The sequence below is a fragment of the Ovis canadensis genome, chromosome 7, assembly GCF_042477335.2.
Source record: "Ovis canadensis isolate MfBH-ARS-UI-01 breed Bighorn chromosome 7, ARS-UI_OviCan_v2, whole genome shotgun sequence".
NCBI classification, from domain to species: domain Eukaryota; kingdom Metazoa; phylum Chordata; class Mammalia; order Artiodactyla; family Bovidae; genus Ovis; species Ovis canadensis.
The window spans coordinates 47,610,091-47,637,828 of NC_091251.1; the positions used below are offsets into that span (position 1 = coordinate 47,610,091).

Sequence of the window (27,738 nt, forward strand, 5' to 3'; positions counted from 1 at the left end):
AATGTTACTGAAAGACATAGAAAAAATGAAGAAAAAAAAATCGATGAAGATTTCAATAAACAGATTCCATCTTTATGGACTGGCATAATAAAGGGCCAGGAATAATCAACAGTTAAAGAGCACAAACTGTAAAGGAACAGATTGTTAAAAATTTCTTTCAGTAAAAAGGCGATTTCAGACCGTAAGGAAAATATTTGCAATATGTGTTAGAGGATTAGTACGAAGGATATAAAATAATTCTTACAAGTCAATAAGAAAACGGTGACCCATGGGCTTCCCTGCTGGTAAAAAATCTGCCTGCCAATGCCGGCAACATGGGTTTGATTCCTAATCCAGGAAGATCCCACATGCCTCGGAGCAACTAAGCCCATGGGCCACTGCTATCAAGCCTGTGCTCTAGAGTGCAGGAGGTACAGCTGCTGAGCCCATGTACTGCAAGTATTGGAGCCCATGCCCCAGAGCCTGTGTTCCACAACAAGAGAAGCCACTGCAATGAGAAGCCTGCAAACCACACACCTAGAATAGCCCCTGCTCACTGCAACTAGAGAAAACCCTGGGCAGCAATGAAGACCCAGCACAGCCAAAAATAAATAAGATTAAGAAAATTTTAAAGAGAAAGGAAAGAAAAGTATGATCCAATAGAAAAGTAATGGATATTGTGGGCAATTCACAGAAGAGGAAGCCTGGACTGCCAATAAACATACACAGATTTGTTCCCCCCTCACAAGTAATGAAGGGAAATAAAGATTAAACCACAATGACTTTACAAATTTATACCCAGAAGATTGGCATAAATTGAGATTTCTGAAATATTATTGTCTAGTTGTGGAACACTGGGAACATACTACAGGTCGGGTGGGGGTATGAGTTATTACCTCTTAGGGGAGCAGTGTGATGTGACTACAGTTGAAGATGTGCGTGCATTTCTTCTATACATCAGTTCCGCTCCTAGATATAGATTCTAGAAGGGTTCACGCACATGTACAAGGGGTCATGTGTGGGATTGTCCATTCCAGCATTTGCCATTGTGAAAATTTGGATGCAACGTAAATAATTACTAACATACTAAAAAATAAAATTTAGAGAAGTTACACTGGAATACTATATAAGCAGTTAAAATGATCAAACTACAAGTATTAACATGTCTCATATGTAATGTTGAATGAAACAAATCAGTCGAAGAAAGATACACATTACATATGTTTAAAATGCTACACAATATTTTCTTTTTAAAGATGACTCAGTACATTCCTAGTAAAACTATATGAGAAGGACGGAAGGCCGATATTTTATTTCTTAGGCTGAATGACAGATACCTGGATGTTGATTATGTATTTTGTTTGTACAGTTTTATATGTTTGAAATATTTCACAATTGAAAAATGTAATTTGCAGTTTTAGGGTTTTTTTGGGAGAATTTTAGAAAAAAGGATATTGTTGAATAAATTATATTGTCACAAATGGGAATATGAGAAAAGAAGCCAGTCACAGTTTAGACAGTTAGGGATGGTTTGAAATAGGTCTTAGATTATTGAATTTCAATAAGACTTTGGAAAATACTGTCTTTATTTAGGTGCCGTATGCCTGTCTCTGCAGATGAAAAAGCTACTGAAAGGAGTCGAAAGGTAACAGTATATTTAATGATAATTGCTCATTTAATAAAATTGATAACATTTGTCCTTACAGGTAAAACACATTAATTATGACTTATTTTAGGGCTGTTTTTACCAATGAATTAATATAATCAGCTTTTCCCCCCTCTTAGTGAAATTACACTACTACTGTTTTTTTCCCTTAATTCTCCCTCCAACCCCACCTAGTTGATAGAATAATTTAGAGGAATTAAAATGGGCATGGAATTTGTGAAACTTGATTTGCTTATATGAAAACTAATTGTATAATGTAATGATGTGATGTGAAATAGGCTAGCATTCTTTCTTATCTAGACTCCTGATTTTTCCAGTGACCTAAAAAATTACTTATTATCTGAAATAATGGCTAGCAATTCAGGGAGCAATGAGATTATAAATTATCTTTGATTTTCTTAATATATTCTGTAGGATGTCATGGTACTGCGATTAAGCAAGATTTTCTCTTTATCCTTACTTAATACTGTGGAAGAATTAATTTCAATTTTGAAAAATGTGTAAGTACAAATTACAGATTGGGAGGTAAAAGAAGGAAGAAGAAATAAAGGATATGAGTACTGATACCCTTGTTTTACAGACACTGTCTATTGTGGATGAAATGAGAAATGGAGATAGAATTATATTCTGGTTGTAAAGGGACCAATAGAAGAACTAAATGATTTATCTGTATTGGGAAGATGGGATGGTGAGATATGAGAGAGTGGTGAACTGAATTCTTTTCTGTATCAGATCAGATCAGATCAGTCGCTCAGTCGTGTCCAACTCTTTGCGACCCCATGAATTGCAGCACGCCAGGCCTCCCTGTCTTATCACCAACTCCCGGAGTTCACTCAGACTCAGCGTCCATCGAGTCAGTGATGCCATCCAGCCAGCTCATCCTCTGTTGCCCCCTTCTCCTCCTGCCCCCAATCCCTCCCAGCATCAGAGTTTTTCCAGTGAGTCAACTCTTTGCATGAGGTGGCCAAAGTACTGGAGTTTCAGCTTTAGCATCATTCCTTCCAAAGAACACCCAGGACTGATCTCCTTCAGAATGGACTGGTTGGATCTCCTTGCAGTCCAAGTGATTCTAGGGACTCTTTTCTGCATAGCAGGAAGTAAATAGTTAAAAATACTGTTTTTAACTTAGGATATAGACTTAAGCAGAAAAAGCAACTCAAAGAATAAAAGTGGTTGTTTCTGAGGATCCAGGTATAGGTACAAGGCACAGTTGCTTTCTATTATAAGCTCTTTGCATTTTTATATTTTAAACCCGGTATGCATCTACTACTACTTTAAATGATTTAAAAATAGGGTTAGAATAAATAAGAGAGAAAGTTAGCCTAAGGCATCCTGAAAGTTGAGGAAGACTTTCCTGGAAAATGTGAAGGTTTGCATTTAATTGTTAAGTCATAAAGGAGGGTGGAAAGGGATAGGTGTAGGCAACAACCTGTGTAATGACAGGGAGCTGTGGGATTATAGAGTGCTTAGGAAATTTACAGCACTTTGGAATGGTTGGAGACAACAGTGATTTAGGAAGAGTGGCAGTTGATCCTTTCCCAAATTGTAAAGGGTCTTATAGTATTTAAAAAAAAATTTTAAACTTGTTTTCCACTAGTCAAGTTTTTCATGTAATTTGTGTCATAAAAACAACTCTCAATAATAAATTATACACATAAGCTTTTTTCTCAATCCCTCATTTGAAAACTGTTGCTATTTGAGCTGAGAAGTGATATCAGATTAGCATGTTTTAGAATTTACACTGTTGATTTGGTGAACTTCCCTGGTGGCTCAGACGGTAAAGCGTCTGTCTACAATGCGGGAGACCCTGGTTCAAGCCCTGGGTTGGGAAGATCTCCTGGAGAAGGAAATGGCAATCCACTCCAGTACTATTGCCTGGAAAATCCCATGGACAGAGGAGCCTGGTAGGCTAGTCTATGGGGTCACAACGAGTCGGACATGACTGAACGACTTCACTTTTACTTTCACTGTTAATTTGGAGAAAAGAAAGACTGGTAGTAAGAGGACCAACTGAGAGGCTATTAAGATACTCTAGGCAGAAGATGGGTGGTGTCTGATATAGAACAGTGCCATTGGTGTGGTGAAAAAGTGGATAGATGTGAAAGATACTTAGGAGGCAATCTTTTGTTTGGATAGGCTGCACAAGTTCCTCTAAAGCTAAAACCTGATTGTTGGAGTGAAAAACTACAGAAAGAAGCAGAAGCTTTTGCATATTATCGCCGGACACACACTGCCAATGAACGCCGCCGCCGTGGTGAAATGAGAGATCTCTTTGAGAAGTTGAAGATCACATTGGGGTTACTTCATTCTTCTAAGGTTTCCAAAAGTCTCATTCTTACTAGGGTAAGTCTGTGTAAATGAGAGACAAATAAGACTTGACTAAGAGAATCTTCTTTAGATACATAAAAGGAAAAGGAAGAAAATTGAAATAGAGCTTGTGTTTATCATTTGAATGTAGACTAGTGAGTGTCCAATAAATCCCTTTGGAAGAAAATCCTTATGTTAATCAGAGTTGCTTTTCATTGAAAGTCAGATTCTGAACCAGCAGAGTTAATTATTCATTTTGAAAATAAAGTTAGAAACTGATAAACTCTGTTTACAACAATTTCTGTAAACTGTTGTTCTCCATAGCACTTAGAAAAGTTTGTCATGGTGAAAGACACAAGACAGCTACTATTTTGACATAATTCTTAATGGTTGACAGTCACTTTAAAGGAAACTGTAGTATTCAAGCTAACAGAAATTTTAATTTTGTCATGTAGAATAATAGCTAAGGTAATTTTGTTTCAATTGCTTATAATTAAAGGTTGGAAGTGTATAAGGCAAGCATTTTATCCCCCTAGAACAAGGTGGTTTCAACCAGATTTTGCTTAGAGTAGGAGTTGATTTTAAAGTTGATTATTAAAATCTAAGCAGAGTTAAAATGTTTTATATCTCCTTGCAGTAGTGAAAATACCACTCAGTGGTGCTCTTCGTAAATAATCACTTTCCCTAGAAGTAGAAACCAGAAAAGCCTCCCTTTTGGAATTGACTTTTTTTTTTCCACTTGTATACTTTATAATTTAAATTTTTATTAGAATATAGTTGATTTACAATGTTGTGTTAGTATGTTAGTTAGCTGTGTTAGTGAACCAGTTATACATATACATTGTTGTTGTTTAGTCCCTAAGTTGTTTCTGACTCTTTGTGACCCCATGGACTATAGCTCGCCAGGCTCCTCTGTCTGTGGGATTTCCCAGGCAAGAATACTAGAGTGGGTTGCCATCTCCTTCTCAAGGGAAACTTCCCAACCCACAGATCCAGTCTGTGTCTACTGCATTGGCAGACAGATTCTTTTACCACTGAGCCACCAGGGAAGCCCATACATACATATGTAGGTACATCCACTCTATTTTAGATTCTTTTCCTGTACAGGCTGTTACAGAGTATTGAATAAGGTAGCCTGTGCTATAAATGGTAGGTTCTTATTAGTTATCTGTTTTATATATAGTAGCATGTATATGTCAGTCCCAGTCTTCCAGTTTATTATACCTCCTACCTGTTTCCCCAGGGGTAACCATAAGTTTGTAAAACAATAAAAATGGTTTTAAATGACATTATAAAGTTCTCTAAAATATTAGATTTAAAAGTTTTTATTAAAGAAATTTGTGTAGACCTGACCTGTTTTTCAGAAAAAGAAAATTGATGGACATGATATTGTTATTTCTCTTCTAGGCATTCAGTGAAATTCAGGGGCTAACAGATCAGGCAGACAAGTTGATAGGACAGAAGAATCTCCTGACTCGCAAACGGAATATTTTGATACGGAAAGTATCATCACTTTCAGGTGAGATAATGGTGAATGATCTCTGGTAAAGGTCATAAATACTCTCCCACGTGCGTGCGCTCTTTCTCTCTCCCCCTCCCCCATGCGCTCCTCCACTCTCTTCCCTTGGGTTGGCATGCCCTCACGCTTCGAGGATGGATTCTCCTGCTATCTTCTAAATAAAATAGAGCTGTAACACTGATTTGCCTAAGAGCTATAACACGGTTTGTCCAAGACCCAAGAGCTGTGACGCGCTGAGGGCTTTAATGTCCGTTGCTCCAAATCGTTGGGACAAGACAAAGAACCGAGGAACATACACTCACGTGACCTCTATGGTGCTGTGACTTGGATTTAACCTGGCTGAAACAACCTCCACGTGGAAGAGGCCAAGCACAACTGGAGCCCAACTTAGTGAAGCTCCCGCGGTAGAGGTGGAACACGAAGAAAATCCAGCACAGGGGAATGCCCATCGTGCTAGAAACCGGGACAGTGGAAAGCCCATGCGGCCCAGTCTCAGATCCCAGAAGACCTCCAGTTAAGATTACGATGGTTTCACATCAAGATAATGGTTCCAGCTACTCTTTGGAACAGATCCTGTGGGGATAACAACAGAGGTCACCCTGGGGACCCTGAATGAGACAGTACGAGAGCTCCATGACCCCAGCTAGGTAGGGTCTATGAGCCCCGTGCCAGCCTGAAGAAGCTGCAGAAGACAGACCTTCGCCCTTCAGCCTCCCAATAAAGATTTTTGGGGTTCATGTCTCTCAAAAAAAAAAGGTCATAAATAACAGCTTTAGTAAGGAAAATCCTTAGTAGATCTTTCAAATACTACTTCATTTGAGTCTTGGTTCCCAGAATTACCATCAGAATTGTCTTTTGACTGGGTGGGACTTTTTTTTTTTTTTCCCAATTATAATCACTCTTGACTGCCATATTTTTGGGGATATAGTTAAATCAACTGGACTCGACTTCTCATTATTATGTGGGGTCTTATAGAGTGTGACAGTTTATTTCCTCTCAACCTATAGGTAAGACAGAAGAAGTGGTCCTGAAGAAGCTAGAGTATATTTATGCAAAACAACAAGCATTAGAGGCACAAAAGAGAAAGAAGAAGATGGGATCAGATGAGTTTGCTGTGTCTCCCAGAACTAGCAAACAGCAGGAAGGAGCTCCTGCATCATCTGTAGATCTTGGACAGATGTTTATAAATAACAGGAAAGGGAAGCCTTTGATTCTTTCCAGAAAAAAAGACCAGGCCACAGGTAGGAGGGACATTTGCTTTCCTTGATGCAGATGAACATTCGGTTTAGATTAAAGAACTGAACATCTTGGCCATAATTTTAGTTTTAATTAGATGAAAGATGAGTTGTATTAAAAGCAGAATATTAACTACATTAGATTTCATTTTCTAGCTTTACACACTCAAGCAAATCCTAATAAGTTATCCGTCATGGTAATATAAGACTTATTTCTGGTAGGAGTTTATTTTTGTTAACCAAGCTCTTTTTAATCAGATTGCAGTCTGTCAATGAATTGCTATATAGGAACAAAGTAAATTGGTTTTGATTTCTTACTCTGTCCTATATGATTTTGAAGGTGAGGCTATGTTACATTACTATGTTTACATTACTTGCTTATATCCTCTGAAAATGGTATATCCTTTTCTACTCTTTTACTCTTTGGATAGCCAAGTGTAGCAACCAAGGAAATCTGGTTTGTTATATCAGCTAAGAAGGTGGTGATGTATACTAAAATATGAGTTAGTTTTCACATTGCACATTCAAGTGATGTTATTGCTAAATAAGTAAGGACTTTAGTGACCATCTAGTCCAGTCACCTTATTTTACAGATGGAAAAACTGAGGTCTAAAAACTTGAAGTAATTTCTTAGAGGTTTATAGGAAAGCAAACCTAGGGATAAAATAGTGTGTACCTTCATCCTGCTTTACCAGCAAGACCATCAGAAGCATTCCATTGAAAAAGTGGTTCCGTAGCTCTGTTCCTCAGCAAAAATGAAAATTCTGTCCTTTAAGAGAATCAGTGGATAGGTAACCATTACTGAAAAGTCATTCAAAAAGTAAATTGCAAGTTGAGGTTCCCCAACAAATTTGAAATGTCTTGCTTTTTAAGTCAGAGTGTGGTTTTAGGCATGTCTCCTACATTCTTAGACTGTACACTAGCATTAATTGGAGATCATTTATCCTTAACTAATTTCTGATGTTCTTTACAGAAAATACCTCACCCTCTAATACTCCACACACCTCTGCCAACATTGTGATGACTCCACAAGGGCAATTGCTCACTTTGAAAGGTCCCCTATTCTCAGGACCAGTGGTTACTGTTTCTCCTGCTCTCTTAGAAACAGATCTGAAACCTCAAGTTGCCAGTAGTGCTGTGGCTCAAACAGGTATTGTCTTAAGTGTTGTCTTCAATGGGTGGTGTAAGAGTTGTCTCTGGTATCTCAAAGTGATGGAGAAAGCCTTTGAATATATTCTGTAGTAATAAAGAGCCATTGTATTCAAGTCTGTATGAGAGGGGTCTCTTTGGAACCTGTTTGGCTCTATCTGTGATATCAATTGGTCTTTTTTTACCTGGGGATGGGAACTATTTTGTGATCTCTCCTAATTTCTAATTGTGTGGTAAGTTGCTTCAGTTGTGTCCAACTCTTTGTGACCCTATGAACTGTGGCTCTCCAGGCTCCTCTGTCCATGGGATTCTCCAGGCAAGAATACTGAAATGGGTTGCCATGCCCTCCTCCAGATCTTTCCTACCCAGGGATCAAATCCCTCTCTCTCGTGTCTCCTGCATTGGCAGGAGGGTTCTTCAACCCTGGCTCCACCTGGGAAGCCCAGTTTCTAATTAGGGAAAGAATTTAAAAGATGTGAAAATAAAAGGAATGTGAGGAGTCATTCTTTTAGCTTTTGGTGTTGATAAATATGTATCAGTTTTGTGTTGTACTCAAAGATGGTGCACTCCTACATTACTAACCTGATAAAGTTGGAGGACCCTTTCTTTTGGCAATGAGGAGTTGAGTTGAAAAGGAAATTTTACTTTGATAATTTAGGTTTTACAAACCTTAATTTCTGTTAAGGTAAAAGGGCATCTTTACCAATACTAACACTGCTAAACCCAGTCTGGAGGAGTCATCTTCCTAGAGTGCTGCCTTTAGGGCTTCATCTTTCTGTCAGAGTAGCAGTTACTGGGTGAGCAGAGTCAAGATGCGTGTCTGCCTCAGGACAAAAAGATAAACTTGGGGAGCATTTATATAAAAAATATTAAATAGGACTTCTATTAATGATGGAATATCAGTGTGTCTTTTGGTTAAATTTTACCTATTTTCTTGTTAGGCTAACTCTAATTTGAAAAACTAGTATTTCCTTTCATCTTCTTGCTAAAAGTAGATGGTGAAAATTTAACTCCTTTGAGATGGTTATTGGGTATGAATGGGAGAGAGTGCTTACCACTATAGATAAATGAGTTTTTTTTTTTCTTCCCTAGAAAATGACGACTTATTTATGATGCCAAGAATTGTTAATGTGACATCATTGGCAACAGAGGGAGGTTTGGTAGATATGAGTGGCAGCAAATACCCCCATGAAGTTCCTGATGGCAAGCCACCTGACCACCTGAAAAACACTGTCAGGAGTGAGGATAACTCCTGTGAAGATTTGGGTAGAATCTCTTCCAGAGGCAACCATAGAGATGTCAGAATGGCACTGGGTACAGCACAGGTTTATCTGTCACATAAAGATTCTGGTTGTCCACAAATGGTTGATGTTTCCAGTATGCAAGAAGCACAAGAATTCTTACCCAAAAAGATTTCTGGTGATACCAGAGGGAGTCAGCATAAATGGAAAGAGAGTGAATCAAGACGGGAGAGACTGAAGACAAAGGAGTCTCCATTTCATAAATTAAAGATGAAAGATCTCAAAGACTCAAGCATAGAGATGGAATTGAGAAAGGTAGCATCAGCTATAGAGGAAGCAGCATTGGATCCCAGTGAACTGCTAACTAGTATGGAAGATGAGGATGATACTGATGAGACACTGACATCTCTGCTCAATGAGATTGCCTTTCTTAATCAGCAGTTAAATGATGACTCTGTTAGCCTGGCTGAACTGCCTAGCTCTCTGGATACAGAGTTCCCAGGGGATGCTCGCCGGGCTTTTATCAGTAAGCTTCCTCCTGGGAACAGAGCAACTTTCCAGGTTGGCCACTTGGGAACTGGTTTGAAGGAATTGCCTGATGTGCAAGGGGAGAGTGACTCTGTCAGCCCCCTCCTCTTGCACTTGGAAGATGATGACTTTTCTGAAAGTGAAAAGCAACTTGCAGAACCAGCCTCTGAACCAGATGTGCTGAAGATTGTCATTGACTCTGAGATAAAGGACTCCCTCGTTCCCCAGAGGAAACCGGGGGATGAAGGGAAGAATGCTTCTGGCATCCCTGCTGAGCCTGAAAGCGTGTCCTCACCCCCCATTCTCCACATGAAGGGTGGCCTGGAGAACAGCAGCGCAGACACCTTGTGGAGGCCCATGCCAAAGCTGGCACCTCTAGGTTTAAAAGTAGCTAATCCTTCCAGTGATACAGAGGGTCAGAGTCTCAAGGTGATGCCTTGTTTGGCACCTGTAGCTGCCAAAGTTGGGTCTGTTGGACACAAAATGAACTTAACAGGGAATGATCAGGAATGCCGGGAGAGCAAGGTGATGCCTACATTGGCACCTGTTGTGGCCAAACTGGGCAACACTGGGGCCTCGCCAAGTTCTGCAGGGAAATGAACTTAGTTGTTCTCAGGCAGAAGCCAGGCTGTGAGGGGAAACCTCCTTTCTCTGCAGGCACCTGTTTGTGTCATGGAACTGTGATCCTTGACTTTGAAATGTGGTGAATGATGGTAGAGAAAGGGGGTAGGGTGCTGACATCCATATAAGAAATTAACTACTATGAAATTCTGATCATGTTAAAATGTGTTACCTCACTTGTGGTGCTGGGTCTCCTCATCCTCTCCAAGAAGATGCGATCCATTACTGAACACGAGGTGCCCCTCTTACCCAAGGAATTTGTAACAAGACTAGGTCCATAGTGGTTCCTAGTTCTTCCCTCCCAGAGTAAAAGCTGCTTGAGACTTAGGAGTTGCTATGGACTGAACCTTAGTTGATAGCTGTTGTTTTAAGTCTGAAGTCCAAGGAATGTGATGCACTTGTGCAAAGGGATCCAGAAGAGGTAGCTTTTAGTTGGTGTTTCAGAATAGGGGGAGAGAGGATGGGTACCATGGAATACCAAAGTGAAGGACTTAGTATCATTCAACAAAATTTTCTCTTCTTTCATATCCTAAGTAGCTTCCATTCCCTCACCTTTTCAATCAGAATTATAAATCTAAGCCTTCTGGTAAAGTAGGAATGCTTTTAAAAAAGCTTTTATTACTAAGGTAATCATTTTGAGATGTAAAAATTTAACTAGTTCTCCCTTACTGTGTTTGGGTGTTGAGAAGACCATTTCACGGTACCAAGGATTTCTACCTTGAATGTGTTTTTTGGAGGTAGACATACAGGGAGCCCTTCCCCTTTCACAAATCACATCACTCAAGAGACATGTAAAGTGATAAGCATTCCCTCCCCATACCAGACAGTGGCCAAAAAGAAAACAAAAACTGTGGGGCTGGGTATTTCACAAATCAAGCCAGCCTCCTGGTGCTTGGAGGTTTCATTCACTGTTACCTGCACAGGATGTAAAGAAAAGAAAAGTCACAGTAGGCACTCTTTACCAGGGAAATAAGGCAGTATTTGAATCACAAGATATATTTTTTATTATCTGCTACCATGGATTCAATGATCTGTAGAGCTTTTTCACTCATTAGCTGTCAGGGTATGAAGGTCTGACAGCCTGTAAAGATAAAGATATTTATATTTTTGTATAGTTGTTTTCATAGATTTCTCAAAGGCTGAAGTTTTCAACCTAGAAGATGAGATTTGTATTGAGTATAGAAATGATGTTTCCTATCTAGTTTGTAAATAATCATGGTGCACTTGAGGGGTCTCTTGGAAACTCCTGGGGGCAAGAATCACTATTCTGAAAATGTATAGACTGGGATTTAGCTGCTGCATTTTGCCTTTCTTAAATAATTATATTTTGGAATGTAATCCCTGTTCTGTCTTCATTGACAGGATTTGCTTGTGTTGTGAAACAATAACACAAGAGCTTCCAGTGCCTGGGCTGTGCCTAGGCAGTGCTGTTTCTTCTACATCCCCTGCCTTCTTTATCCCAAATCCCACTCAGCATATCTTCAGAACTAGGTTATGAAACCAACTTTGGAATGGTCCTAGCCAGCTAGTGAACTATTAGGTCCGTGGTTGGTTCCCTTTCTAGTAACTCTGGTAATAAACAGATTGAAAAGGGTGGGAAAGTTTCCTCTGCGAATTGCACCGGGAACACATTCTTTGTTGGTTTTTTTTTTTTTATGCTACTTGCCTTTCTTGACCTCCTCATCAGCCTCCAGCCTTTCCACCTCTAAAGGTTACTGAAGGAGCTTGAAGTAGGTGATGAGTGCCCCTCAGCTTCTCATTATCCCTCCCACTTCTCTTTACCCAGGAGATTTCATTCAATGCCTTAGCCAAGGAATCCAGCACCTGTCTTCCCTGCTAATAACTGTCCTTGGAGATGCTAGTAGTTTAATCCAGGTATAGCAGTTTCCCATTATTTCTTTGCTTGTCTTGTCCTCGTGTTCCCTCCTGACTTTCCAAGGCTCTTAAAGCTTTTGAGGGTCAGCCAAGGAGCAGGCAAGTGAGCGAGTAATCCTCAGGAAAAGAAGGACCATTCTGCTTCTGAACACTGTTCCCTTTTTTAGAAGAAAATAGACAAATAGGTAGTATTCATTTCTTGATGGGAAGATATTTGACTGTTTATGGAAGATGTCCAGAGATAGAAATGAGAGATGATCCAGTGTGTTCAAGGAAGGCTGCAGATGTCATTATTAACCCCCCCCCCCCAATAATGGTGTTTGCAAGACCTCTTAGAACTAGGGAGTTGTTAGGGCTAATCTGAGGAGGGCTCAGTCTTAAGAACAATCCTACAGTCTTGAAAGAAATCTAAAGATCTCCAAAAACTCCAACCCTTTAAACCTTACCCCAGGAGAAACTGATCTATGAAAATTCATGTGTGACTATGAAAGATGTAGTTGAGTGAAGAGTTGAGGAATTGGGAAGATAGTGAGCTCTCACCCTAACTATAAGAAGCATGATCTCAGTAGACCAATAATTCGCCTTTTTATACATCTGTAAATAAATGGAATGTTTTTAAGAATATAATTATGTCAGATTTAGCTTTTTCTTTTATATATTAAATATATATCTTTCTTTCTCTGCTTTTGAAAAATGACTATTTTTTTAGAAACCTAAGAACAGAAGAAGTTTGGTCAGTGGGAGAATGTATAAACTTGAAATAAATCAGTTACAATAATTAAAGCAGGACTTGGTGTTGCTAGGTTTGTGCTGAGTTGTAATAGAGAATTCTGATGCTCTGAGACATCTGGGAGGGGTTCCACTGAAGGAGTTTAATCATAGGAATTCTTACTGTTTTCAAAGTTTCTGACATGCCATTTGGGGGAGGTTTTTGGTATTCTAATCTTTGCAGCATGTTTTACATGGAGAATTTGAAAATTCATACAACTTGATGGCAAGTATTTGTCTCAAGAAGTCATTTTACAGTGAAGAATGGCTAGCCTCCTAGTACCAGTGTGAGCAGGGTATAACATACCTGTTACCCATAGTCTTAGTGGCTAAGGACAATAGATGTTGTTAAAGCAAGCTATAGGTTAACTAGAGTCACAGTTTACAAAAATTTTTATTAAAGGAGTCCTTTAGACACTAAACTAAGGTCACTAACAGATCAAGTCCAGTTATATAAACTTCATACATATCACTGTGTGTAATGTTTTTTCCCCAGAATTATGAGATACTAAACAACAGGCCTTTCTATAACAAGTTTGAAGCCGTTTTGAACACAGAAGAAAGGCAGACAATCCATATATTATTTGGAGCAGGGTTTAGTAGTATAGATAGTTTTTTCCCTCTGATTATACTAGTTGAGATATTGGAATGATATCAGGTGAATTGAGAGGTAAATGCACTTTGAAGATAGTCTGAAAAATGATGACCCTTATTCCTCACTCTCAGATTAAAACAAAAAACAATGCACAGAGGCACAAAGTAGGCACATTTTCAGATACTTCTATAGAGAATGATGATAACCAAGAATCAGAATAGATTTATTACACAGAATTGTTGATTTTTAAGAAAATATAAGGGCATCAGTATTTCATGTTGTGTTATCTCTAATGAAATTTTCCATGAACATGAATTGCTGGGTGCAGAGAAAATTAAAGCTGAGGTATATATATAGACTTACTGCCATTTGGAGAAAAAGTAAAATGCTTTTTTGAAATTAAGTTAGAGGGAAATAATTTGATACAACTTTTGAACTGAGGCATAATTGTAGCATATTGTAGCATATGACTGAACTGCTCTACAAAGATATGCTAAGTGCTGATTAATAGGGATGGAAGTGTGTGGAGGGTGAGAAGGCTAAACCGTGGGATGAGTTGAAATTTTGAGACAAACCTAAACTACTAAATTCTGTCATTGTAAACTGTGCTGTTAGATTTTGTTAAATAAGAAAGCAGTCTTGGAAGCACTGTTTTCAGATCCTTCCTGTTTCCAACTGCAAACATTGGTCTCAGCTGTCCCACAGTGCCTTGCATGTAAAGGTGCTCAATAAATATTTGAATTGATGAGCAACTGTTTAGCCTGTTAGTTTTCCAGGATCTTATAACTGCACCTATTTGTATATTAAGCCTAGGGTAAATTTAAAAATCTGATCTAATTATGATCGTGAAAACAGACAATTGTATACACCTTTCCTAGATGGTGGAATTTTAGAATCTGACAACCATGTATACATATTGAGGACATAGACAAGTGAATAAAATGTGAAATAGCATATGAACAATGAAATACATGTTTAAGGGTCAGCTGCATTTTGGAGGGTGGAATAGCAATTATTTGAAGAAAAGTCTATTCACATTAGACCTGGGATGATTATTTTCTGAGCCTACAAGCCTATTTCCGACATTGGTACTTAAAAGTCTACATGGTACATATCCTAGACAGTAAGGTAGGACTCAATTGTGAAGAATTAAAAATATGTGATGTTGATCCTAGACTGGAAGTATCCAGATTCTAGACTTCAGTCTCTTCATTACACTGTTCTCAGTTGGTTTTTGCCAGATCATCTTAGACAATGAAAGCAGGAGCTTGTATTGTTTCTGTAACTTCAGCTTCAGATGGGAGTAATTTGGGGAACATTTTTCTGAAGAGGATAAACTAAGTAGCTTTGGATAGGAAATGACCAGTGACTTTCCTGGCCATGAGTGGTTAGGTAAGTGAGAAATGATTCAGATAGAATTAAGGACAGCTCTAATGGGTGGAGGTGAGATTTACTAGGGAATGCAGCATACAAGGAAGGACACCAGGTGGCACCCTTTATCAGCAGTACTACATTGATTCCTGCCGCCATGGAGGCAAAATCAGACTAGCAAGGAGTAAAAGGAACCAGCCCCCTATTCATACTATGGGTAATGACCCTGACCACCTCCTCCAGATTTGAAAATACCATTTTATATTTCATTACCTCTGCAATGCATGGTTGAAAGGAAGGAAAGGTCATTCCTCTGATAGCTATTGCCAGTTGGTTTTCCAAGAGGTGACTTCCCTGATCTTTGCCTCTGGTAGCTATTGCCAACTGGTCTTCCAAGAAGTGACGTTTATGTCAACTTGTTAGCTTTACAGTTCTCACACATGTATATACCTGTTCTGCCACTTGGCAGTGCAAGAGCCACTCACAGCAGTAGGTTTAAGAGTTTTTCCCTCTTGCTAACATGTCATCTCCCCCAGGGTTCCCCTAAGGGTCTGGATCAGATAGGAGACATACCAGTTTACTTTGGAGCCCAACTATTGGAATAGGTTAACCTTTTCGTAAGGTAATTTCTCTAGCAACTAGGCAGAAAGGCACCTAGAAAACAAACAGGTTGAAACACGTATTAAATAATAGGCAACGGTGTTTCTGTGCACACTCTGCCATCCCCCCAACTTCTCTCCCCGACCCGTGAGCTAGAAAAACTTTTACTATTGAATCTGGTGCCAACAAGCTTGGCAGTGATCTCGCCAAAGTAACAGTATCAAGGAAAAGGGTTCGTGAGTGAGTTTTGACAGGAACATGGAAAATGGCTGGAGCAACTGGTTAACTTAATGAGGAATGAGATGGAACATTGGAGGCTAAAGAAAATATGAAACCAATACGTCTCATCGGCACATTGACCCGACCGCCCCCTTCCCGCCTAAAGCTCTATCCTAGGCTATCAGCTCCTTCCTCTTCCACCGCGGCCAATCAGGTTGCCTCGTTCAATACACTTCGTAGGGATCGACCTACTCATGAAGAATCATTTCCATGTAGGTCAACGCGCCCGGCAAGCGGCGAGCAGAATTTATTCTAGCCACTTTAAATCCCAGCGCTTAGGAGCAGACTTTATGGCTGTACCCAGTCCTGTAATTCTGAGCTAGGAGTTAGTTTCAGCTCGGTCCCCCGGGCCTATTAAAAGCCAACCATAGTGCCGCTGGGGGCGTGGTTACCGTCCTGTTAGGGTTCTGGGAAGTGCGCTTCTCTGGGGGAACCAGGCCTGATAATACCATAAAAGGCTTGGTTTTCTCAGTTCTGAAGCCGTGTTCTGACGACCTCCCTCTAGGATCCGTAGTCGCGACTGCATTGTGCGGAATCCGTGGTTCCTGAATGCCCAGTCCTCGGCTTCCTAGGCCCTTTCCTGGGCCCCGCCCCCGTAAGCCGTACTCTTCCACTCTGGGAACGCCCCCGTGCGTAAAGGCCACGCCCCCTCGCCTCCGCTCCTCCTACCCAGCTGGTGGCTGAGCCCAGACGGTAGTTCGCGTTTTGAGCCGCTCGTGCCACCATAGCTGCTTCTGCCGCTGCCGCAGCGGAGCTGAAATCGCTGAGCGCGATGCCTGAGGGCGCTGCGAGCCGGGCGGCCCTCGCGCCCGGGGGCTGGTGAGGCTGGGCCCGAGCGGGGGCGCTGGCGAGTAGTAGGGGCTTCTGAGGGAGCGAAAAGTGAAAGATCTAGGGCTCCCGTGGCGGCCTGAGAGCGAGCTCGGGAGGGTCGTGGGTGGGGGAGGGAGGCCCCCGTGGCAGAACGAGTTGCAGGGCCAAGACGAGCCCCGCCGGGCTGAGTGTCCCTGCGGCCGCCGGCGCAGGTGCTCACTACCGCTGCGGGACTCCTTGGTAGCCTCGGGGTCCTCCTCCTCTAGACGCTGCTGTTGCCATGAAAACAGTTGGGAGTTAACGGGAATCGGACCAGTCACTAGCCCTTCTAGGGCCCATCTTATCCTTTTAGTTGAACGCCTCTGGCAGGTGTGGGCCTGGCATTTCTTCGCAGCTCAGGCTTTTTAACGCCCCCTTTCCCTGAGTCTGTCCTTAAGGCGTTTTAAGAAACCGCGCAGGGCTTGAAGGTAGGAATGAGGCTAAGGGAGAGAGCAGTTACCTAGAGATACGAGCTGCAGGCACGGCTTAGGCAGAAGGTAAGGTGGCCTCTACCATCTCAGGTCAGTAAGAGGGCATACCGGCAGGGCCTGTGGAGTGGGAAAGCATTGCCGCTGTTGAGGCAAGTCTCAGGATTGGGCCAGGAGCTGTCCCGGGGGCTCCTCATCATGATGGCTGTGGAGGGGTCAACCATTACCAGCCGGATCAAGAACCTTCTGCGATCCCCGTCCATCAAATTACGCAGGAGTAAGGCAGGAAACCGGCGAGAAGACCTCAGCTCCAAGGTGAGTCCTGGTACTGGAAGCCAACCCTTCCCGTCCCTCCTCTCCCTTCCCCTTCTCTGCTCCACGTACATCTTTTACCTTACTCTTTCTGGGGAAAGAGGAGAACTAGAAGCTCATGGTGGCTCTACAGGACCATCTCTGCGCTCAAGAAAGTAATGATTTAGTTACAAGGTAAAGGGAAAAGAGCCGCATGGGTGAGCATGCTGAGATTCATCCGCGAAGAGCATGAGGAAGGCAACAAGAGGGTTCAGTTGTGGCCTCACTACAAACTAAGTCTGTGCTTGGGGAAGCCAGTTGATATGCTGACTCGGTTTTCCTTCTTGGAAGAAGGTAGTCAGACCACGTATCCTGTGAAGGGCTGAGCTACCACAAGTGTTAAGTGTCACAGCTGGGTTTCTGTAAGACAGTGGTACCAGAAATATTCTAAAACACCTAGTCAGAGGAATTGGCTTGGTAAATGCTCTTCCCTGGGGTCAAAACAAATTTACTTGTCTATTCAAGAGACCTGAATTAATTTAACTGGAGTTTCTTGGCTTTTTAGAAAAGGTAACATACAAAGGGCCAAGTATTTGCCAGCCAAGCAAATTCTGGTTTGCCCCTGAACACTGCTCATCTCATTCACTATATCCCACCCTACTGCAGAAGTTCTCCAGAAACCAAGTCCCCTTCCATCCCCTCACTTGTTTGAGTGGTGGTGTTTATGCTTTCTTCAACTTCATAGAGCCCCACAAGTTTGGGAGTATACAAAAGCTGACTAAATTTATTTAATCCCTGAGGGAACATGGGACCTTGTTCCCACAGGATCAGATTAGACTTTTGTGTCATATTAGCAGCCTGTAAACACAGTGGCCTTGTGTGGTGCAGGGTTGCTACTGGGAGAGGCATTTGAGACAGCAGCATTTTACTGCCTTGCCTGCATCTCTTCAGAGATGAGTGAACCCCGTGAGAAATGATTTGGAATGCTAATGTACAGCATGACGGAGTTCTGGGAGGGCTTAACTCAGATCCCTGTCCCTTAGCGAAAGCTTACTTGGCTTTGGTCACAAAAGACCACCTTTCCTGTATATTCTTTCAGCAGGAATCATAATTGGCCACAAGGTTCCATGGCTGTGGAGAGAGTGACTTTTCCAGGGGCCCTCATTGATCATTGTTCATAATCTCCAAAGGCAGGAGAATGAGCCTGAAACATAGACAACTGTCTTGGATTTGGCTCTGTTCACTTGTTTGTTGTGCTGGATCATTCTTGGTCTTGGAGGCTCTCGTATTCCTGGCTGGTTACTTGGCAGTGACCGGCACTGTTAGAGCCATCTTCTTGTATCTTTGGCCTCTTTTTCTAACCCAGAATGATACAGGTAATAGAAATGTATGGTGGGATTTTAGTCTTCGGTATTAGTACTTATTGTAATTTTGGTCTGGAATCCAGAAGGTATGGTCACCATTCTTTAAAATTTACCATGTCATTGAAAGTGAAGTCGCTCAGTCGTGTCCACCTCTTTGCGACCCCATGGACTGTAGCCTATTAGGCTCCTCCGTCCATGGGATTTTCCAGGCAGGAGTGCTGGAGTGGATTGCTATTTCCTTCTCCAGGGAATCTTCCCGACCCAGGAATCGAACCTGGGTCTCCCATATTGCAGGCAGACGCTTTACCATCTGAGCCACCAGGGAAGCCCCCACCATGTCATTAATCATTAATCATTAATACATTCAACAAACATTTATTAAGTGCCAATTATGTGTAGAATCAGTGATGAATAAAACATTATCCTTGGCATCAAAGAGCTTGTGGCTAGTCAGACATGTAAACAAATAATTACAACATGATGTGGCAAATGCTGTCCTGGAAGTATGTATAAAGGTGTTTATGGCAGTAGAGGGGAGGGAGCCTAAACCAGCTTAGGGGGATTAGGAAAAAACTTTCAGAGGAAGGGATGCTTGAACTGTGAGTTCTGAGACAAGAGAAGAGGAGAAGCTCTCCAGGAAAACAGTGAAAACTGGAATCTTTGGCATCACCATTAAACGTCCCCGCTTCACATAGGAATTCAGTGCTTCAAACTGCTTTAAATGGCTTTGTTTGTCCTAGAGCTGTGAATGAAGGAAATACTTAGCTGGAGTTGAATGACCCTTGAATAGGCTGACTGAGCTCGGGTGCCGGTGCATATCTTTAGTACCCAAAACTAGTAGCTGCCTTTGCGTGCCTCCGGCCTTGCCTCTTGCAGATGCCCGACTCCCTGCACTCTTTATTGAAGGCTACGCGAGATGATCCTAAAAGCCTGCCTTGTGACCAACAGAAGACCTGGTGTACTGGGCTTCATGTGCCGCTCTAATATGTGGTAGCTGTGGTAACAGTCATAGAGCTTGTGATTCATGGATAACTAACTCTGAAGCAAAATTTGAAGACCAAAAGACATACGTATTTTGTGGCGGTTGGGGGCAAAGAAGGAAGTGACAGAGGGCCTTTATGCAGCTCTTACCTCATATGGCCTGTTGCTTTGAATCATAACTGTTCCTTCTATCTAAAGTAGCCTTTTCACCAAATTCTCCACTTATTTTTAGATCCAAGTCTGTTTACTGGAGCCACGGGGCCTTCTCAGACTAGCCCTACTACCTTGGAACCAGTCCCTAATTGTTCTTTTACGTATGTCTTCATTTCTTAAGATCAGGGCCATGTTCTTTATTTCCTTTACATCACCAGGCTTAGTACAGTGTAAGGAATGGTCTAAATACTAAATGAATAAATGGATGAGAAAAATTAAAAGATGTCAAATATAGTGAAGGTAAATTCTAGAAGAAGAGCAAATGTTCAGGAGGAATTTGTGAGTTCTTTAGAAATCAAAATTAGAGATAATAAAATGTTGAAAAGAAATTTAAAAAAGAAATAGAGACACATCCTATTTAGGTGTGAAGGGCATTAGAGAGAAAGAGTAGTACATATATCCAGAAAGTAGTGCTCATTAAAAGTTTCTTAATTCAGAAGAGACCTAGTTAAAAATATGGTTAAAATATGGTTAAAAGCCAAAGTGAGAGCCAGTAGAGATGGGGATTTAAGTTATTAGAGAGAGTAGGTGAGAGCTGGGATTTCTATTATACTTTGTCTAAGGGAAGGAAAAAAGTCTCTGCAGTGTAACAGAATTAGAGAAGAGTAATTTGAGGTTTTATGCCAGATCTGCTGAGTCTTGACGAAGTGGAACTCAAGGTTATCAGCTGTAAACACCCTGCAACTTCAAATCCTGTGCAATTTTTCAATTCTTTCTCTCATTTTGGTTGAACTGTGGTTTTCCTTAAGAAGCAAATGTATGTGTTCTTGGTGGCTAAACCTCCCCCTCTTTTCTTAAACTTTCTGAAAGATTTTTATGTGGAAGGAGCTGAGTTGTTTTTCATTTTAACAAAGGACAGAAATGGACTGGAGCCAAGCAAGCAAGATTTAAGTTAGGGATACAAAAGCATTGCCTGTCCTGGAGGGTTGTTGGATTTTGAAGTGAATAAGGGAGGTTTTGAAATCATCTTCCTTATTAATAGCCATTAATCCAACCTGAGTTATATATTAATACATTATCCCTTTGAAAACAATGGATGGCAAAGTAACTGCAGCTTTCTTCTGGTTCTGTTTTTATAAGTCTAATTTACTCTTCGTCCCCCCAACCCCGATTTCTTTCCTCAATGTTACTCCTTCCTGACTGTATGGTGGTGCTTTGAGCCTTTTAATATGTGGCAATGAGAAAAGTTTGTGTAGGTGAGTTTCATAGAGAAGAAAAAACTGGCAGTAATCTAATTTCACCTTTTGCTTAGTGTTTGAACCCAGATATTAGTATTGTGACTCTGTGTTCTGCTGATTTGGTAGAGGGGGATCATATTCATTTTCAAAGCATTTATAGATCACTGGATTTAGCTTGATGGTGCTCAGCTTGGGGGAATAGTCAGGAGAGCTTTAAGACATCAGAATACCTGTGCAGCTTCTAAAAAGTCCCCGTTCCTATGCCCCATCCTGTCTATATAGAATCAGAACTGCAGGGGGTAGAGTTTGTTGTTTGCGTATCTATTAAGTTCCACCAGCTGCCCACTGCTGGGTTATGAACCCCTGGCTTACATGCTAGGTAGGACCCTGACATCTGTTGACTTCATACTCAAGTCCTCATTGAGGGTTCCTGGGAATATTTAAGGCTATCTCAGTAACTATATGCTTCTCCTTGTGCTTTCACAAATCTCCACAGTGTCTTCTGGACTGATTGTTCTGAAACTGCTATATCAGGGATAGATCTGAGAGAAGTGCCATGTTGTAGGGTCATTTGTAAGGAGCTGATCACTGACTTACTACAGATTGGCAGGAATTTCCCTTGGGGGCAAAAATAGGAAAGTTTATGATAATCCCTGGGTCCTGGCCAGGTTTTTTTGGTACCATTCCATTACCCACTCCCCTTGGGACTCATAGCAACCCAGAGTTTTTCATGTTTAATACACAGTCTCTGGGTTCCCTGCCTAGAATAGATGACCGAGAGTAGATGCCTCTGTGGCCAGCAGCCCTGCCCCTCACCTGTTTGTGAGTGAACTTGGGCAAGTTCTTGTTGCATTTTCTGTCTCCAGTATATTCTTCAGTTAAGTCTTGTGAAGTGCTGTGAGCTCCTCAGAACAGGTGGTGTACAGTGAAAAGAGTGAGGTGTCCTCCTGGTCGTGTTCCTTTGATCTCCATTTCCTTTTCCTTCCGGTGCCTGCAGCTGCCCTCAGCCTTCAAAGTAAGTCTCACTGGGGAGAGAGGATTCTTCTGTCCGCAATCAAGCACCCCTTGCTTTGCTGTCTAAAATAGCCCAGCCTCTTCGGGCTCTAAGTTGTCTTGCAGAGCCTCCCCTCATCTACTTGGCCTCTTTCATTTCAGGGTCTAACAGCACTGCTACTTCCCACATTTCTTTTCCCTCTCTCAGCTTGTGATTTAGGGCAAGTTTCCCCTGTTGGATCAGGTTGAATGACTGTCTTATTTCTTGCTGATATTTTTAGTATCTTTGGGGCCATTGGTGTTTCTCTCGACTTCCCTCCCTCTTCTACTTGTTATCTGTGTGTTTTCATTTCTTGACTAATGAGAAAACATTCATAGAAATGAGGCTTCAGCCTGAGCTCTGTACCCTCTCTGTCAACCCCCCGAGCCTCAAGTTGAACTTGTGGCTGATATCACTGCCCCTTTGTTTGGAAAACAGTTCAGGGTTTGAAATTTGGGACTGTGTGTGTTCACACTAAGCTTCTCTGGGAACATGGCTGTCCCCCTGTTGTTCTCGGAGTATCTGTTGGTTTTTCCTTCATGTCTAGACTGCTGTGTTGGTAGGAAGAAAAGCTACAGTGTTTTCAGTAGGATTTGTTATATTATACATCACATTCCCACTGCTGCCAGCTAAGCCTCTCCTCTGGGCTCTGTTGTTTAATGTAGGACAGGGCCAGGTTTCTATCAGCTTTCTTTTATAGTAATTCTCAGTAGAGATGTGTAGTGAGAGCTGCCCACCTCTTTGGGAGTTTACTGAATCAAATCCACATCATAGATTTTACTTTAGTTTCTGTTACCTCTTTAAAAAAAAAAAAAAAAAAGGAGGGACGGGGAGTGTAAGAAATAAAGTGAGTGTGGCAGACAGACTGGGCAGTGTGGATCCTTAAGGTTGGTAATTTTGGTTGTTCAGATTTTCCAGATCTTGGTTTCCTTCCTCCTGACAGTTGTATCAGCAAGTCCACAGTGCTTCTCAGTTGGCCACAGCATTTTCCTCTGGTTTTGAAGGATGCGTCCAGAAGAAAGAGTTCATATTTATCTCCTCTTTGACTTCTGGGGAGAGAATTCTGCCCTCACTCATCACAGAATGTGATGCTCTGTGTATTGCTTCCCTAGTCTATAAAACAGCCTCTCTTCTTAGTTTAGATTTGTTAAGTTTATGTACTTTATCTCTTCCCCTAAACCTGGAATGGAGCTAAACATACTTTTCCTTCCCTGCCCCTACATTCATAGTTGAGATTTAAATATACTGGAAGATCTTGGAACAACATTTTGTGAAACCACATGGCTGTTTTTATTCTCCCCCCACCTCCACTTTGTCACATTCTCTTTGGGAGGAATCCTGAGAAGGAACTCCTCAGCCTCTTCTGGGTTTGAGCATTGCTTCTCACTCGCGTGGAGCTCACTACAATTTCTGACTTCCCATCATGCCTCTCCTCTCTTTGCTTTCTCTGTTCCTTTAGTGATGCTTCTGGCCGTTTCTCTGTGAGTTTGGCTGACCCATTAAAGGTGCTTGCACTTAAAAACTTAAAAAAATCGTGGAATAAATATAATAGACATTGAAAAGTTTATGAAATATAATAATATAGCCTTTTATTGTGCACAGTTATAAAATGATTGCTCATGTAACCACCACCCAAGTCAAGAAACAGAATGCTGCCGAGGTGTTGGTACTTTCTGAAGGATGTGATGCTAATGGTGTCGTTAAGGTGAGATGAGGCTTTTGTCATATGTAATTAAGATGATTTTATTGTTAAAAATTAAGTACCCGAGGACTTAATCTTGACTAGCTGTTCTTTTACTTTTCAAGTTTCTTTTTCCATCCATTATAGATTTGTGCCATTCCCCATTTCCAGGTAGTATGCCTTTTGGAACCACCCATTCCCAACTTTTGTTGTCCATGCTTCCTGTCTTTTTCTTACAGTAATAATACCGGAAATACTAATATTTATAGTGGTAATAATGGCTAACTTTTGTTGAGCTTTTTGCTGTGTACTGTGCCAAGTATATACATACATTATTTAAGTTTCATACCACCCTACTGTAAGTACTGTAAGTACTGTACTGTAAGTACTGTTACTATCTCCATTTTGTAAATGAGGAAACTGATGCTAAGAGAGGTGGATGACTGAGCTGCAATTCAAATCTTGGCTGTCTTAACTCCAAAGCCTGATCTTAATCTTTATCCTGTACTCCTCCCGGGGAATCTTCATGTGTGAAATATAACACTGAGCACAGAAATATGCCTAGTATTGCTGAAGCCAAGTGTCACATCTGTGATCAGCTTGGAAAAGAGCAGTACTTTAAAAAATATACTTTTCCCCCAACATTCCCTATAAAATTAGTTTAATTAACTTCTCAGACTGTTGTTTTAGAACCATCATTCATTAACCCTTGTCCCTCTATGTCCTTGCTCCTCTTCCCACTCCCAACTCCAGATTTTCTGGATTATATCCCAGCTTCTCATCCTGTGGTATCCTTAGAAAATGTACAGCTTGTGGGGTTCTGTGGGTCTGCAAATGTCAAGATAACAGGGCACAGCTGTGTGGTTCCAGATGACGATAAGCCACAAGCAGTTGCTGCTTCTCTCTCGGGGTTGGAGTGAGGTGGGGGAGTGAAGTGGAGACCAACAGATGCTTTGGGTGGGCGGGTGGGTGGTGTGTGTGTGTGTGTCTGTGTGTCTGTGTCTGTGTGTGTCTGTGTGTGTGTGTCTGTGTGTGTGTGTCTGTGTGTGTCTGTGTGTGTGTGTGTAGGGGGGTATCATGAGGCTTTAAACTGCTTTGTTCCTAGATGGCAGTTGATTGTGTAGCTTATACTCCTGGTGGCTTGCTAGTACTACCTAGCCCAAATCTCTCCCTCATCACCCCAGTTCTCCACCTCTGTTACCTTGTAGCTGTCCCTATGCAAACTGACCTTGTCTTTGAAATTGTGGAGAGTCACTGAGTTGAAATGCCTGTTTTCTGTGAAAGAAACTGAGTCTGGAATATCCTGTGTCGGGGCTGACCTGGATGATGATAGTTGGGCTTCAGTGAACATGAAATGAGCAAAAATGACATCATTTGCCCACCTGATTCTGTTTGGCTGGGCAGGCTCCAGGTTTGCTAAGTTCCTTGAGCAAGTGCCTTGCCTCACTTGATGTGAAATTTGTATTATCTTGATTTATTTCCTCAAGTAGGCAACAGTGATAACATCAGGGGTGCAAAAACATGGGATCTTAATGCATGCTTTCCTGCGGCTGGCCTAGTTAATCCTGAGGAGAGGAAGCCCCAAGCTACTTTGTGATCATGAAGGAGGAGTTGGGAGCATGCTCAGAAACCTTGACTCTTGCCATCACTCAACTACTGCCTGGAGGAAAGCAAGCAGCTGCTTGTCAGGATTTAACATGCAACAGGCAGGCTGCGGGCTTGCTTGCCTCTGGGACCCTGACACTGTTGGTCAGCTTCTAGCTGGAAAAATACACTATCTTTGCACAACATGATGGTTTTCATATGACATAATAACCTGCTGCTGACTTTTCTAAACATGGCCTTTCTCCTTAGGATGTCCTTCTGTCCCCAGGCTGCTTTGGTCTCCCTTCTGAGGCCGCCATGCCACTGTGGTAGAGACTTTCCCTCTTAGCAAACCCAGAAATGGCTAGTGAACAGGGCTTCCAGGAGTTAACATATAGACAAATTAACGGGTGGGGGCAAGAGGCCAGTGGCCTTGCTAAAATGCAGGTTAAGATTCAGACCCACCCCAAGACTCTGCAGTACCACCAGGCTCCCAAGTGATGCCCACCATACTTCCAGTTGCGTGCTGGGAGTGGGCGTGGGTGTGAGGGGGTTGGTGGTAGAGCATAGTGGGGGCTGGTGGGACAGCTTCCTCACTTCTGAGGGCACTGATTTCTCTCTCATTTGTAAAACTAGAATACTAAACAGCTTCCTCCCAGGGCTGTTGTGAGGATTAAATGAGGTTTAATGAACGTGAAAGCACATTATAAAAGCTAAATAAGGTTACAGCTGTTATAGGGTTGCTAGTATTATCAGGGTCCATAGATTTCTGGAATATCCAGGAATTTGTTTCTGATTTGCCGGCAAGGTATTCGTTCACGTTTCCATTTGTGAGAAGTCCTTTTTTGCAGGTTCAACTTCTGTTCCAACGTTGAATCATCCTCCCTTGCACCTTTATATTGTGTCCTTTTCCTTGCCAATATTAACTTGTACCAACCATGCTTTAGCTAAGGACCAAAACGAATGGCTTAGCAAATATTCTTTTTGATACTAACTACTGTATAATTTATTTCAGGGATATGGATATATTTTTTGGGAATGAAAAAACATCAAACTAGTGAACCGGGAGTGGGGAGAGTCCTAATTTACTGTGTCTGATTGAAGATCACTAGAGTAATAAGCATGCTTTTTAACAGCAATAGCATCTATAGAAACAAATAGAACTTTTTTCTTCTTTGGGAGCTAATTCATTTATGTTGGGAAATAATTTGGGAAGTGAATTAGTCTTAGAGCTTCCTTTCAGACTAAGAATTTAAAGGCAGAGTGAAAACGCATTAATTTTATGACCCATTGTTTTGAGTTTCTAATATGAGACAAGAGTGAAATAACCTGTTTAAATAATTTATGCTTAAAGAAAATATATCTGAACATGGGGGGAAACAAGTGCACTAATACCCTTCCACTGTCGGTGAAAGCAGAGACTGACCTAACCATTTTTTTAAAGGACAACTTGGTAATATCCTTCAGAAGGAAAATTTACATATTCATCTCTTGATCTAGCAGTTATAGTTCTGGGATTTTATTCTATGCAAACATTTACACCACACAAAAGTATATATAACTGAATTTTTTGTTGTTAGGGAGCATTATTCACAGTAGTAAAATCTTTGAAGTAACCATCAATAGGGGATTGATGTACATCCATAAAATGAAATACCTTGTACTTGTTGAAAAAAATGAAGTCAATCTATATATACTGACATGAGAGAGTATACAAAACCTATTATGTGACAAAAAGCAAACTGTGCAACAGTTTTTATGTTAATGATTATATTTTATTAAAACATGTATGTTAGTATGTGCATAGAAAAAATTATGTGGCTATGAATACCAAATTGTTGTTAAAATTGGTTACCTCAGGGAGGGAGAGTAGATTATGGTGGACATTCACTATCTACATTTCTATATTTCTGTAATGTTGGAATTTTTTTACAATGAGTCTGTGTTATTTTTGTAAGTAGAAAAAAACAATAAAGATAAAAGTCTCTCCAATTTAAACGTGTTTTTCATACTTAAATCTAAAATGTTTAAATTAAAAAATCTGTATACTCATTTTATGCACAAATATTGGAAAATATATCTGGTATAATAAACTTTGGTTTTTTTAGTATTCATAATAAGATATAAAAATATCTTTCCACAAATTCATCATTAACTTCTTGAATTTGAGATAATCCGTTTCTGATATCTTTAAAAATATTTCCTTGGTTAGTTTTGGTAAACAAAATATCTTTTTATACTTTCTGAAATATATGTGCTTTCTGAAAAGATTTTTTTTTTACATAATATAGAGAAACATAAAGAAGAAAACAGGCCATTCATAATTCTAACATCCAGAGTAACTACTCATAGCTACATCCATTTCTGATTAAAAAGGACAGGTAAAGCTCTTTTTAAATAATA

At 41.0% G+C, this 27,738-nt stretch overlaps 2 protein-coding genes across 13 annotated transcripts in view; both read left to right on the forward strand.

Annotated features, from left to right (window-relative positions):
- The window catches only part of MGA (MAX dimerization protein MGA), a 148,901-nt gene extending 135,998 nt beyond the window's left edge, over positions 1–12,903 (forward strand). For all 10 annotated transcript variants that reach the window (XM_069597865.1, XM_069597864.1, XM_069597863.1 and 7 more), the window contains 6 exons: positions 1,573–1,624; positions 3,782–3,988; positions 5,360–5,471; positions 6,479–6,712; positions 7,680–7,856; positions 8,948–12,903. In XM_069597865.1, coding sequence (XP_069453966.1) covers positions 1,573–1,624; positions 3,782–3,988; positions 5,360–5,471; positions 6,479–6,712; positions 7,680–7,856; positions 8,948–10,224 — 2,059 coding nt within the window. In that variant the 3' untranslated portion in view covers positions 10,225–12,903. The remainder of the gene's footprint in view (positions 1–1,572; positions 1,625–3,781; positions 3,989–5,359; positions 5,472–6,478; positions 6,713–7,679; positions 7,857–8,947) is intronic.
- Positions 12,904–16,422: 3,519 nt separating this feature from the next.
- MAPKBP1 (mitogen-activated protein kinase binding protein 1) overlaps positions 16,423–27,738 on the forward strand; it is a 51,304-nt gene continuing 39,988 nt past the window's right edge. For 2 of the 3 annotated variants that reach the window (XM_069597874.1, XM_069597875.1), the window contains exons 1-2: positions 16,423–16,552; positions 17,104–17,325. In XM_069597874.1, coding sequence (XP_069453975.1) covers positions 17,209–17,325 — 117 coding nt within the window. In that variant the 5' untranslated portion in view covers positions 16,423–16,552; positions 17,104–17,208. Of the gene's footprint in view, positions 16,553–17,058; positions 17,326–27,738 lie in introns of those variants that run through there. The other variant, XM_069597876.1, reaches the window with a different exon arrangement.